This window comes from Falco cherrug, chromosome 3, assembly GCF_023634085.1.
Source record: "Falco cherrug isolate bFalChe1 chromosome 3, bFalChe1.pri, whole genome shotgun sequence".
Lineage (NCBI taxonomy): Eukaryota > Metazoa > Chordata > Aves > Falconiformes > Falconidae > Falco > Falco cherrug.
The window spans coordinates 120,574,283-120,588,391 of NC_073699.1; the positions used below are offsets into that span (position 1 = coordinate 120,574,283).

Genomic DNA, 14,109 nt, shown 5'->3' on the forward strand with positions numbered 1-14,109 from the left:
GAAGAGCTCTCACCACTGTGCTGGCTCCCAGTCCCATCATCTGGAAGGAAAGAGGCCCAGAGGACGCATCTGCTGAGGGTGCTGGGCCCCCTGGCCAAGCCCGGGCCACCTCTGCGACCCTGGTGCAGCTGAGAGCACCCCTGCCCTGGAGCTGCTGCGGGGCAGGGCCACCCCGCTCAGGCCTGGGTGGCTCCGGGTGACACAGGAGTGTGACAAGCCCTTGGCCAGGACAGAGCCTCTGCTGCTGTTTCCCTGCCGCCGCCTGCTTGCGGAAGGGCCGCAGGAGCTGGTGTCAGGCTCCAGGGCGCAGCCAGGGCATGTCTGAGCCGTGTTGCAAGTGCCAAGAGGGAAGTGAGTCACTCACCTGCGAGGAGCGCAGCACCCTCACCCTCCGTCCGTCCTGTCCTTCCGTCCCTGCCTCTTCCCGAGCAGGAGCGCCCGTGGCTCACCCTGCTCACGGCCGGGACCTGCCGGGCTGGCGTCTGCTGGGCCAGGTGCTCTGTGGCCCTCAGGTAAGAGGCTCTTTCCCTTCTGCGCGCTCCCCCAGGGTGCTGGCCTCCCTCCCCCAGCTCCACAGGCTTTTCTTGCGTCTGGGTGTCTTGGGACAGGGGCTGGCTGTGTGTCCGCCCCGGATCTCTGAGCTGTGACATCTCAGACAGCTCCAGGGACTTTGGAGCCGTCCTTGCCCTCCCGTCCAGGTGAGCCGGGCAGACGCGTCCTTGCTCCCTGTGCCCAGCGAGCAGGGATGAGGTGCATCATGATGGCATGAGTCAGGCTAGCGCTGCCATCGCCCTTGGGGCTGTGGCAATAGGGACTGCCCTCACCTGGGTCCTGTCCCAGCTCTGGGTGGCAAGAACAACCCCAGCTTTGCTTGGATGCTGCGAAGCGAGGTGAGGAGCCCTGCCACTGGAGTGAGGAAGAGGAGGCAATGCCTGGAGCCTCTCAAGGAGCCCAGGTCCCTCATCCCACTCCTGTGTGGCCCCTGCTCCTCCCCGGCTGGGGCAGGGGGACGGGGCAGAGGGCAGGCAGCCGCTGTTGGGAGGTGACGTGCTGCAGCCTGGAGCAGCGCAAGCAGAGTGACCTGGCCCCGGGCAGCTCGGTGGGAGCACGGCTTTCCCCTCCAGCAGAGCTACGGCAGCCTGGGGCTGCAGCCTGCAAACCCGACGCGGTGGCCCACAGATCCCACCGCTGTGCCCACTGCGGCAGGGCTGGGCTCGGGCCCCACCTGCCCAAAGCTGCCCCCCTCCTGCTGCCCCCATTGCCCCCGCAGCTCCCGGCCGTGACCTTCCCTGCCAGGCCGGGGGTCCCGGCAGCACCGCCAGCTGCAGAAGCTCTGCCCTGCCTTTGCAATGGCTACCAGGAAGCGTTTCTGCTCGCTGCCCCAGGAGGGGCTCTCGGCCGCTGCGGTGGATGTATTTCTCCACGGAGCAACCCAAGTGCTGGGTCGCATTCCTGCATTGTTGGTAATGAGGTGGGGACTTGTTGTGCTGGGCTCTGAAACGCTCGCCGGGGAAAGCTACGGGGTTTGTTTAGTATTTCTTTCCTGCAACAAGCAAAAGGAAATTGTGTACAGGGTGTGACATGAGTAGTGGAAACTTGCAGACAGTAATGCCTAGCGTCAGATCATCAGCTGCTCTGGCTCAAAAGGAACTTCATGTCCTTTCACAGACCTGTCCTGGCACTTCAAAACGCATCCTGGTGACCAGGACTGGCAGGGATCCTGCTCAGCCGTGTGCTGCTCCTGCGCGCTGCATGCACCACACAACTTTTAGCCTGGTGGCGATGGCTGGTGCTTTCGCAAGATCCATGTTGGTATTTCATCTTGTCCTTGTTCACAGCTTGCCACTGCACAGGGCAGTCGACAGTGCCCATGGAGTCTGTTAGCTCAAGTGCCGTTCCTCTGCACTCCTCGGAGAGCTCTTCTCCACTAATACGGTATGGGTTTGCTCTTGGGAAGACCCCTCTGAATATTTCCTTATAATACTACATTTTTGAAACCCAGAGTGTTTCTGGTACCTGCAAATTTATATGTGGCCATCAAAAGTGCGTATGTTGCTAACGGGCTCCATCTCAAAAGGAAATGCCCCCAAGGAAACATGCCAGAGGCAGGCAGTGCATAGAGGCGGTGTGCCTCTCTCACGGCGGTGTGCGCTTGCCATGAGGGTGCTGATGTGGTGCCAGAACCAAGGGAAGCAGCCCGCTGCCACAGCTGGCGTGCATGAATTCATCCCCGGAAAACATCATTTGGAAGAGCTGCTCCAGGATCCAGCGTCCTGGTACAACAGCCTGAAGTACCGTTAGTGCTACTTAAAAGCATCGTATGGGAATCAGTTATAGTAAAAGAAGCTTATTTATTTTTTTATTAGATTGCAAGTTTGCTTGATGAAAGTAAAAGCATATTCAAAATTGCTTTTTTTTTAACTTTGCCTTGCATGGCATTTAGTGGTTGTCAGACCTTGTGTGCATCCCCCAGACTGGAAGAAAGGTAAATATCACTCAGAACGGGGCAGTCAGAACCTGCTAGGACCACTTAACAAGCAAGGCCACTGCAAACAAAATGCATCTTAATACTGGACTTAAAGTTACGCGCTTGGAAACAGGCAGCAGTCCCAGGAGCAGGGGAGCAGAGTCCCCAGGCTGGAAGGGATGCGAGAGGGAGAAGTGCTGGTGGTGGGCACTGTGGGGGGCGTTAAGGGAACCTGTCAGTGCAGAATGGACACAATGCAGTTCGGGAGGTTGGGAGGGGGCTGTTCTCACCCTTTCTCTATTGCCTTGGTACTGGGAGCACTGAGTCTGCGTCCCCTTCTACTTTTCATGCGTTAAACGCGACAGCTGAAAATGGAGATGGTGAGGAAGGGAACTCCCCAGATAATTAAGAGGTGGACAAGTGCAAGCCCGGCAAGAGGCCCAGCTACGTGACCGAGCGGTTGTTCTGGGCATTTCTGTGAACCTCAGTAGCTTAAGGCCTAAGCTGAGCATTTGAGGCAAAGCTGAAAATGGTGTGGCACAGGGAACGCAGCCCTCAGCTGCCCATGGTGGCTCTCCCAAGGTGTGACACCACGCCGTGGGGGTCTCTGCTGCTCCTCACAGCACAGAGGTGGCCAGGGCCTGCCACGGGCTGCTTGCCACGGGCAGCATTTCATGAGGAGAGCCAGGAGAGCCAGCCTTCCCAGGGAGCACCAATGTGGACCGGCCTCTTCTGCTCCCCCTGGGCCCGTGTTGCTCCCCAGCAACCTTGTTGCAGGCTCAGGCACCGCTGCGTGCTGGTGACGGACTTTGTGGCTCCGTCCCTATGTGTTTCACACTGACCCAGGCACCAGACTCGGTGTTTCAGTTCCTGCAGGTGTCTGCAGGTGTGAGGTTTGTGCAGGACATGGTGCAGATGCTCCAAGCTCACATGTGCGCTGTGTGCAGGTGTAAGAGCAGTGTCTGCATGAAGGGCAGGTTAACCATCAGCATGGGAGCTACAGCTTGGGATTTATAGCTTATCTGGGACTGTGTGTGCAGCTTTGCTTGTCACCGGTGTCTCCCTGGGCACCCCCGCAATTTGCATCACTGTGATGAGTGGTCTTCAGGATGCCACCAATAATGGCAGTCATCATGTGAAGGCAGATGGGCCAGGTGAAGACCTGCCATGCTGTGGTGTCTCAGTGTCCACTGAAGGTCCCCAAGACAAAAGGAGACGTGGGATGGCTGGATTCCTGGGTCTGTTTAGCCCCGACCTGAGTGTGAAGAAGACTGCTAGGGAATGAGTCTGTCCGTGGGATATATGAGTTTCCTACCACTTCCCTTCCTCAAAGTTTTTAAGTGAAAGCTCTTCTGGCTCCTGCCATTCATCTGTTTGGAAGAGGGATGCTCAAATGCTGTCTAACCATGGACACGGGGTGGGTTCCTATTCTGCCTTTACAGGAAAATCCCAACTTTGCCCTCTTTCAGGATCATCAGGAGCAGAGATACTTTGAGGAAACAGCTTAAAGGACTTTCCAGATCTTCACTGTGGTTAATTGCCTTTCCTCTACAGCTTATTTTATTTCTCATTTCCTTTGAGCTGATGTCACACATTTCCTCTTCTCTAGTGACTCTGCAGTCATGCTGCAACTGTTCCCATTCTGGTGTCCTGTTCTTGAGAGCCGCCTGTGTGGAGACCTTTCCGCTCCAGGTCCGAGAAAATAACACCTGGAAGAAGACTGAGCATCCTCATTAGAACACCCACCACTGCTCTACTGAAGCTGAAGATGGACATACTGTGCTGAATCCTTTTGATGGTGGTAAGCAGAAAATACGCTTTATTACTGCTAGTCCTCTTGGAATATACTCTTGCTGATGGCATAGCTTGTGCTAACGTGGTCTGTGCACCTTGCTGCCATGAGCCAGTGGATCCTTATGGGAAGAGCATGGCCCATGGGAAGGAGTGTGGATTGGGAACAGAGTCCGCAGTTGCCCCGGCCATGCTCTGCTGCACAGCCGGTTACTTCCATCTCTAGTTCTGCATCCAATGGAGTTGATGACTTAAAGCACTTGGGGTTGTTGGCTGGTGTACTATGCACAAGGAGCGGCTGGGGTTAGAGTTGCCAGGGGGTTTGGTAAAGCAATGCAGCCTGCTGCAGCGGGGAGCAGGACCCACACCCACCCGCCCACACCCCGACCACCATGCCAGCTCTCCCTTCTGCTGGCACGGAGAGTATTTACATGTTTTATACAAAGGGGAGCCACTTCAACAGGAGAGGCTGCGTGAGATCCCCCGTATGGTGCTCCGGAGTCTAGGGCTTAGGACATCTCACAAGTACACGGGAGATGTGAGCTTGAGTTCCTCCGGCTGAAGAAGGAAGTGGGTGTTGGGTAAAGTTAGTGGGGAATGGTGCCATGCTGTCTTCTAGCTGTAATTTGTAGAATATCTGGCTTGACAAGCGAGAAGGGAAAAGCAACTCTCCTGTGATTCCCTGAAGGACCCTGGCATTGGCACTGCACAGCCTGCTGAGGCAAAGATAGGTGAGCTCTGCCAAGTGCTGCTGGGGTCAGGAGATGGCACTGCCATCTCCCACAGCCCACCACTGCCAGAGATTTCCCGTGGACTTAGAGCACATCCTTGCATTCATCCCTCCAGATCACACCGCCAGCCCCTTAGCTCAAACCCGTCTCCTATGCAAGGGTTTGCAGCGGAGGGAGATCTGCAAGTTGGCTCTTCCTTCCACCCAACTGGTAGATATGGCAGCTGATGGGCAGGCCTGAAGATCCCACCAGTAAAGTTCACCAGAGCTCCTGGGCAGTTTGGTGGCTGCCATGCCCACGTACAGCACCAGAAATGGAGAGGTGGATAGACAGTGACCTGCAGCACACTCTAAAGGGACTTTGTGAATAACAGTTGTGCCTACGTATTGGCTGTGGGTGCTTCCCTCCTCCTCGTGAATTCTGCTAGAGGGATGCATCTCCTTCCTCCCCGTCCCCAACTCTTGGTATATTCAAGTCTGGTGCTACAGCGATAGAGCAGTTTTCATTGCAAAGATTCTAGCCACAAGCACCAAAACCATTTGCTGAAGTTGGCAGATAGCCAGAACACTGGGGGTTTATGATGCAGATTTGAAAAAAAATTAAGTTCTCAAATGATCTTAGGTAATTAGGACTTTTTTCCCCCTCATATTCTAACATCAGAATAGTACATCAAATACAGAGCTCCCCACTAGTTTCTCTTGCCCCTGCACAGCCTCACCCCTTTCCCCCTTTCCTGAGTGTCTGCATCTGCTAGGTGCCCTCCCAAGTTGAGCGATGCAAACCCTTCTAACTGGTGTATGTCTGTCCTTACCAGAGATGGTCCCTCAGCAGGTGGGGGAGCTGGGCTTAGACACGGACCTTTATTTAAGGCCACGTTGTCACAATTACCACTTTCAATACCTAGATGAGAGTGTGTAAACAGATCCATGAGATGACCAGTACGACTTGCCTGGGGTCCTGCATGGATCACAGGTAGAACAGGGATCAGAACGTGGTGTCCTGCCTGCTCTGGGACCTCTCCACAGGGCAGCAGGGAGTGACACGTAACTCCTCAGGGATGTGCCAGACCTCTGTGGACGGAGCCCAGGGTGCCATAACCCAGAGCATCCTCGCCTCCTGGCTGCCACCAGCTGAACCCTTTAGAGATTGGTGGGTTCTCAGCAGGGTGACAGACCTCAAAGTGAAAGAGGACAGGTACAAGTGTCACCTGGCCAACTGCTACTACTGCCACTCTACTTGTTAATTCACATGGAACACAGCTGAAAAAGATTGAGTTTAAAGACACCTAAACCCCAGTGCTGGCCAGCACGCAGCAGCCTGTGAAGATCCAAGGACAAGGTTTGGCCATCTGTAGTTGTGATGTCCTATGGGAACCTGTGAGGGGTAAGGAGGAACAAGCTCAGGAAGATGGCTATTGCCTTCCTCTCCTGGCAGCTGGAAAGAAGTGCCAAGGGGTTTCAGGGTTTTCTGAAGAAAGGGAGAGCTTTTCTGTGTTAGAGCCGACTTCCCCATTTGCAGAGGAAAACTGCAGATGTGCAAATGCATAAATGAGGAACCAACAGCACATGGGCACAAAGAGACACTCAACCCGGAGCGGGTGAGATGTGGGTTCATGCTACTAGCACGCTGCTGGGGAAGATCCAGAAAGTGTCAAGACAGGAGGGTGCCTTCTCAGGAGGCAGCAAGTCTTTTTGGGAAAATGCTTCGGGGCTGGCAGAGCTGAGGCAAGCACGAGCACCCGGCATTCCCACCGTAACTTGCACAAGAAGTTTGGGCTTCGTGACTGGTGGTACAGCTCACTCACTCTCCAGGAAAACCACCATGTTCTGCAAATTAGGTTAAAACCCCAGCAAGTTTACCATCAGCGAGCGACCTAGTGTCCTTGCCGGTGGCTCTCAGGCTGCTTTACCTGCATTACAGTCAGTTATCTGCCCAGGGGGAAGGAAGAAGGAGACAAAAACGAGCAGCTATGCGAGATTGTGCCGTGGAGAGGGGAGTGCCTGCCCAGCGCCAGACGGGGAGCTGGTTCCGGAGTCAAGAACAGGGGTGCACGTCCTCGGGATGGTAAAAGCATGCAAGCGGTTAGACCCAGTCCATGTAAATCTGAGACAAGAACATGTACGGTATTGGTGATACGGGAATTTTATATGTCCAAACTGTAGGCAAGATATGAAGAAATACTAACTGAGGCAGGGACTGGTAATATTACAAATCCAAAAGCATCTCTCTAGGGACAGTGTGTGCCAGCAGCCTCTCCAGCGCCACAGGGAAGCACAGAACTGCTGCTGACACTGGCTTTGATGCAGAAAGGGGGGGCGGGCGGGAGGCGCGGGGCAGGGGGGAAGCCAGATGGGTTTGATGACAACTTGAATTCAAATTGATGACGTGATAGACAACAGCCAAGATTTTAAGAGAGAGAAGCTGTAGTTAAAATCAGCAGTGTACCACAAAACCTCACCCTTTAGGATTAGTGACTCACCTTTTACATCATTCACTGAGGAAAAAAATTGAGAGGTCAGGTGGCCTGTGAAGCGAGTGTGAGATCCTACGGTGCCTGCAACCAAAACCAAATACAATCCTCACAAGTGTAAGCAGGAAAATGTCAGAAAACAACAAGTAGAGGGCAACTCTGGAAATGGCATTAGTGTGACCAGATATTTTTACTAGATATTTTTTCACTTCTGGAATTTCTAGGTTAAAATAAATTTAGGCATATTAGAAAGCATGAGGAACCACAGCAGTGGCGGGCTGGAAACCTGTTTGCTTATAGTAAAGGATTAAAAATCTTGAGATGGAGCAGAGTAGCAGATTATTTTATTTAAGAACCCTCATGCAGAAAAATCTTTTGAGATTAGAGATTAGTGAGAGATCTGCATGGCAGCAAACAATGCTTGATGAAGACAAAAGTGCCAGTACGGCATGGAAATGGGATCAAAGAGAGGACCAAGGGGACAGGGCAGGTGTCTGTACCTTGAGCCAAGGCACAGAGCAGAACTCCTGTGGTCACAGACAGCTGAAGATGAGAGGTGGATTTGGGCTTAGCAATGGCAGCATGCCAATCAGCTCGTTTTATGCTTTATATTTTTAGGTGAAAAGAAAAGCTGCAGCTGGAAATTCTCCTTCAGATGTGCCCACTCAGCACCACAATGTCTGGAAAGGGTAAAGGTGGTGCTGAAGGCAGTGCTGATTCCTACATTTCATGCCACATAGACTCTGAATTTCGCTACAACCTCTTCACTGTTTTCTACAGCATCATTTTCATTCTGGGCTTTGTTGCCAACTGCTATGTGCTCTGGATTTTCAGCCGTATTTACCCCACCAAGAAACTCAATGAAATCAAGATATTCATGGTGAACCTGACAGTGGCTGACCTGCTCTTCTTGGTTACGATGCCAATGTGGATTGTTTACTATCACCACCACGGAGACTGGATCATGCCTGAATTCCTCTGTAATGTGGCTGGCTGTTTATTTTTTGTTAACACCTACTCTTCTGTTGCCTTTCTGATGGTCATCACATATAACCGTTACCAAGCTGTGACTAATCCCATCAAAGCTGCTCAGTTTACCACCCAGAGAAGGGGTATCTACTTGTCAGCGGCTATCTGGATCATAATAGTGGGCAGCTCTTTGTATTACCTTTTTGACAACAATACTAATCAGGAGGAGATGGACTCAAAGAATTTCACGCGGTGCTTTGAGCACTACAGCTCTTCTGGCAGTGTTTCAGCTGTTCTCGCCATTCATGTCATCATCTGTATCCTCTTCTATATCATTTTCCTTTTCATACTAGGCTGGAACATCATCATCATCAGGACTCTGTTCTCCAAATCAATGCAGCCACGGAAGAGTGCTCATGTCAAGCAAAGAGCGCTCTGGATGGTTTGCACAGTGCTGGCTGTGTTCGTCATAAGCTTTGTCCCTCATCACATAGTGCACCTGCCCTGGACCTTAACTGTGCTGGAGCAGTGGAAGAAGGAAGACTGTCAGCTGCGCCAACAACTCAATGATGCTCACCAGGTGACTCTGTGCCTTTTGAGCACCAACTGCATGTTGGACCCTATCATCTACTGCTTCCTCACCAAGAAATTCCAGAAGCATCTTTCAGAAAACCTGAAGAGCATGAAAGGGAGTCGCAAATGCTCTAAGCAAACCACAGACACAGTGATTGAGGGCACCATCCACCGAGAAGACTCCATTAGGATCTAGTTCAGCCTTGTTCTGATTGTAGACTGAGATGCATCTTAGTCACTCATCTTTCAGGAGGAGGCACTGAGGGGCAAAACAGAGGACCAGGATATTACACTTCCTTTTTCCCATCAGGCAGAAGAATGGATGCTCATTTCTTCTACCACATGCAACTAGCAGAACTGAAACCTGTAGTAAGCTAGCAGAAAAGTGCCTTCTCTCTGGGCTGATGTTCTCATGCACACTGAGAACAGCTCAGATGACTGCTTTTACGTAAAAGAAATGTGTCATTGAGTCTCTGCAGTGAGCAGCTGGAAGCTAAGTGCACTCAAATTTTCCATTGTGTCAGCCCAGATAGCGCCGTCCTTGGTCTTTTGCCTGCCCAGCTCCCATGAAGAATCCAAGGTCAGACCTGTAAGAGACTTCAGAAAGACCTGGGAGAACAGACTGGGCTGCTAGTATCATCAAGTGACTTTTTAAGGCATCTTGCACAGTTCTTTGAAGACAGTCTGAGCTGAAGAAGCTTGAGTGGCTAGAAGGGGTGTAGTCCAAGGAGTTCCTCAAATGCCATCAAAAAAGAGATCTGCACCTCTGACCCCTTCTTACCTATGTGCGTCATCTGCGGGGTCCGTACTTGACAGGCGTCTGGGAGTAGCTATTACAAACGTTTGCCTTTGCTCCCAGCTCTTGCATCAGGCGAGCAGTAGGCAAGAAAAGGAAGAGGTGGCAGTGGCTCAGCCCCCATATGTCCAAGGTATGTCCAAGGGGCACTACTGTCTGCCCTGGCTTCTTGTACGACAGCGCGACTGGCAGAGCAGTGGCCTCTTGCACTCGGTTTAGTAATTTTTGGCTGACTGCATGCACCTGTGGGAATCCAATCTCACTTTGGAGGCTCCTGATAACAGAAGATTACTGTCAGCATGGGCATTATGATAAGAAGAAAAAAAGCTTAAAATGCTTTGGTATCTTCTTTTCTTATTTATTTAAATTAGAGCTGTAGAAAGCAACTGTATGTTATTCCTTCCCCCAGCATTTCTATTTCTGCTATGAAGAAATGAAGCTGCCTCGTTCTTGATAGCCTCCCACAAGTGAAGTATTAGGGCAGGTCATGGCCACTTTCTGAGTAAATCAGCGCTGCACAGTGATCCAGGGCCTTTGACAGACAGGTAATTCATGCGCTCCAAGGGGCTGGGGACTCCTCACTCAGGGCTGGCTGCAGTCAGCTGGGGCCCAGGGCAAAGTAGTTTTCCAGGGGTGGGTGCCAAGTTCTGTTACCAATCATGAGACCCTTGAGGTTCCTCTTCTGACCCAAGTTGCTCAATCCAGCATAGGAAACTGGGCAGGGCAGGGAACTCACTTGTTTTCACAACAGTTTTTGGTTCCCTAAACTACATAGGGGAGCCTGGTTGATGACAAGAAAAGCATATCTGACCTGTGACACTGATTATTCATATGCAAGCACAGCAGCTTTCCTACACCCACCAGAGAATGTGAAAGATGGGCTCAAGTCTTTCCAAAGACAGGATCAACATTTGTGTTAGACTTTGCCTGTATTTGGTGGAGAAACATGTTCTTCAGATTTATCTCCTGAAGATCCTCAGGCAGCGTTTATGCTTACTGGTGCAAATAAGTACAAGAACCAAGTCATTTCTGTTTCTAATGCCACCTGCCAGCACCAGCCCTGCACTCCGGGCCCTGTGCCAGGCAGAGGAAAGAATCTGATTACAGCATGAATTCATTTCCCTTCTGGTCCTGGACTCTGCTCCGGTTATGACCACCCAGAAGGCACACCTGCTGGCACCTCTTAGCAGAGAGAGAATTCCTCAGCCATGTTCAAAGCTTTGCCCTGAATCTGCAGCGATCTGAACCACAGCACAGAGCAAGGGGGGCAACTTCTGTAATTTAAAAGCCTAAATCCCACTTGCTGGAGGAACCTGCCTCTGTATTTCTGCCTTCCCCAGGTGGCGTGTTCTGGCTGAGGCGCGCTCGCAGCTGGCAGATGGGGTGCAGCTTACCTTTTTCCCCTTGCCACCTGATGCGAATGGAGCTCTCCTGCTTCACAACCCCAAAGCACTAAACAGATGGAGTCTGGCAATTCTTAGAGGAAATGGAAACAGATTTTAGCTGGAAATCACAAAAACACGTGGTCTTCTATTGATTCCAGGAAAGCTTGCAACAGAGTTTACAGTTCAGGCTACTTACTGTGGCTAAGTAACATGCTTTACTCCACAGAAAACAGCTGTAAGGCTGGTGTGGGCTCAGAGAACAATTGCAAACTTGCATCTAAGGAAAAGGGTAAGTGGAGAAAAAGCGCCGAGGGCATTTCAGGAGGCTATGTTGTGGTAACGGAAGTCAGTAACAACGCCTTTCTAAAAAACCAGTCTGAGCTTCTACTTCTGTTCTAGAAATTACTTTATTGGTTTTATGCAATGTTGTGTTAGTCTGCTTTACTTTGCAATAAAATGGATCCACAAAAGTTCTTTTAAATAAGTGTGTTCCCTGAGTGTTTTGCCCTTTAACTTCTTCCACTTTCTCATCCTTCTGTATTTACACCGGAGGGAAAAGCCCCAGCACCCGCTGACACAGCTTCAGTTTGGTGTTTTTTTAGAACCACTACGTGAACTCGCGGGAGAGGTGACATTAAAGACTCAGCAAGTTCTGACCTGCTACAAGGGAAGGGGAAAGGGGTTCATTTCAGAGAGAGCAACTTCTGAAAGCCTGCGCGAGCGCCCCAAAGCCCCAGGAGGCCGCCCCCGAGCCCGCCGGCCCGCGCCCACGGGCCGCTCCCCGCAGGCAGCCGGGCCCGGCGCTGGACCCCCCGCCCGCTCCCCGCAGCTTGTCCCCAGCGCCCGGTTAGCGCCGCAACGCCCCGACGCAGGGGCTGGCGGCCGCTCGCAGCCCAGACAGGGCGGCTGCAGCCCCCCCCCCCGGCTCCGGCGCGGCTCGGCCCGGCCCTCCACCCGCCGCCACCATCCCGGCCCGGGCCTCGGGCGGTTGCGTCACTTCCGTCGCCGAGCGCGCGGCTTCCGGACGGCTGCGGCGGGCGGGGGCGAGGAGGCGCGGGGCCGCCGCTGCCATGTCCGCTGCGGGACGTGCTCGCGGGCCCGGCGCCGGAGCCGCCTTTCGGTAAGAGCCCGCCGCGGGGGAGGGGGGAACCGACAGGCGCCGCGCGTGGCCTCTCCCGGCCCGGCCGCGCTGCCGCCCGCGGAGCCCCCGGCGCCGCTCCCAGCCCGCCGCCCGCGGGGGCGCGTGTCTGACGGCGCGTGCCGGCCCCCGCCCGCGCGCAGCCCCTCGGCGCCGCGGCCCGGTGCTGGGGGGGGGAGGGGGCGGCGCCGCTCCGGTCCCCGGGGCCTTGCAGCCCGGTGGCGCCGGGGGACCGCCGGAGGGGGCAGGCCGGCGCCGCCCAGCGCGGGTGCGGGGACAGAACCCTCGGCGGGGCCCGCGGCAGGCGGGCGGCCTCGGGGCAGCCCCGCTCGGGCCGTGCCGCTCCGCAGGAGGCGGCTACCGGGGCCGCGCCGCTCCCCGCGGGCCGGGTCCGGCCCTTGCTGGAGCCTGCGCGGACGAGCCCGGGAGGCTGGGCCGGGGCCGGCTGGGCTCGGCGGGCGGCGTTGGATCCGCAGCCGCTCGGCTGGACGCGCCCGGCGCTGGGAACGCCGCGCCGAGCTGCCGCGGCCGTGCGGAGCTCGCTGAGGGGCGGCGTGCCGGACCGGTTCGGTGCCGGCGTTTTCGGCTAAATCGTTTCCAGCCTGAAGCTGGCCCGCGATGCAGCATAGCTGTAGTATCACGGAGAAAAGCCTTGGTGGGCTTTGCTTTTGGTATGGAGCTGGCTTTCCTGTTTCTGTGATGCCCTTAATCTGTACTGCAACAGCTTCCAACTGGCAATTAAAAGTCAACCATAATGATTAAGATGATTGTCATTATCTGCCCCTGTTGTTTGCTTTCCTTCAGTTTTGTCGTTGTGGGTCATCTTAAATTCGTGATACTGAACTCGATAGGTTTTGTTGAGATTCGTGGCAATTCACGTGCCTCAAGGCACTGCTTTCACAATAAGCCACTGTGAAAAACTTGGGAGGATCGTGGCCTCCTCGGCCTGCAGAGCTGCTGGCCTGGCCGGCTCTACCTGCCGTGGCCTGGGGTTTTCCTTTTGCCTCGTGGTGCGATACTTCTTCCTTACGCAGTTCTGCAGTCCGATTTTTGTCGTGCAAACGGGTGATCTGCAGGTACGTCCTCACTGCTCCACAGCTGAGGTTAAGGCCGCAGGGTTTATAAGCCATTAGTTACTGCGACGTCTTTCCGCAGCTTTCAGCTCTTCCATGCAACCTCAGCAGCAGCTGCGGCACCTCGGTAACTGTTGTTGGGTCAGGTGACAGATTTGTTTGAAAAACTGTCACTTGCTCATCACAGCTGTAATCAATAGCTGTAATAATTGCCGAGTAATCGGTGACTTCAGGTTTTATAGCTTCTCAGAACCTTGCCTGGTAAATATTCTTTTTTTATATGTTTTTATCAACATATAAATACATTGAATGAGTTTTGAATCGAACAGGTCAGAGTACAGTTTACTTAAATGGGTTTCCATGTTTTGTATTAATGCGTTGGAGTACGTCTACAGCAGATTTAATATACGATTTCCTAACTTTTGTGTACCAATGGGTAGTTATATATGAGTAAACATAAAACTGGATAAAATATACTGAATATTTTAATTGAATGTAAAGCCTGCACGTACTGTGTTCCCGTGTGCAAGTCATGTTGCTCGTAAAGATTCAAGGCTTAAAGCAGATATATCATTGTGGGCATGAGTAACTCAGTGCCTGTATTCTTAGTTATCAGAAGTAGGATTATTATTTTTTTTTCCTGCCTTGCAACTGTGTGTTCTTTTTTTTTTTCCTGAAAAATGGGTGTTTGTTAAAACTTACACTGGGTCTGCTAA

The 14,109-nt window shown here is 53.0% G+C and overlaps 2 protein-coding genes across 7 annotated transcripts in view; both read left to right on the plus strand.

The window, feature by feature from the left end:
- Nucleotides 1-376: 376 nt before the first annotated feature.
- Nucleotides 377-11,666, plus strand: PTAFR (platelet activating factor receptor). Its single transcript, XM_055703461.1, has 3 exons — nt 377-512; nt 4,077-4,268; nt 8,078-11,666. Exon 3 carries the CDS (start codon nt 8,115-8,117, stop codon nt 9,195-9,197), a length of 1,083 nt encoding a protein of 360 aa, XP_055559436.1. The 5' UTR covers nt 377-512; nt 4,077-4,268; nt 8,078-8,114; the 3' UTR covers nt 9,198-11,666.
- Nucleotides 11,667-12,173: 507 nt separating this feature from the next.
- The window catches only part of EYA3 (EYA transcriptional coactivator and phosphatase 3), a 59,187-nt gene continuing 57,251 nt past the window's right edge, over nt 12,174-14,109 (plus strand). For 3 of the 6 annotated variants that reach the window (XM_055703448.1, XM_055703450.1, XM_055703457.1), the window contains exon 1: nt 12,174-12,302. The gene's annotated coding sequence lies outside the window, so the exon portion shown is untranslated. The remainder of the gene's footprint in view (nt 12,303-14,109) is intronic. The other 3 variants (XM_055703451.1, XM_055703455.1, XM_055703456.1) reach the window with 1 other exon arrangement.

Bases quoted from the DNA above. Each gene is read 5' to 3' on its own strand.
- PTAFR (XM_055703461.1), top strand. From the start codon at position 8,115: ATGTGCCCACTCAGCACCACAATGTCTGGAAAGGGTAAAGGTGGTGCT.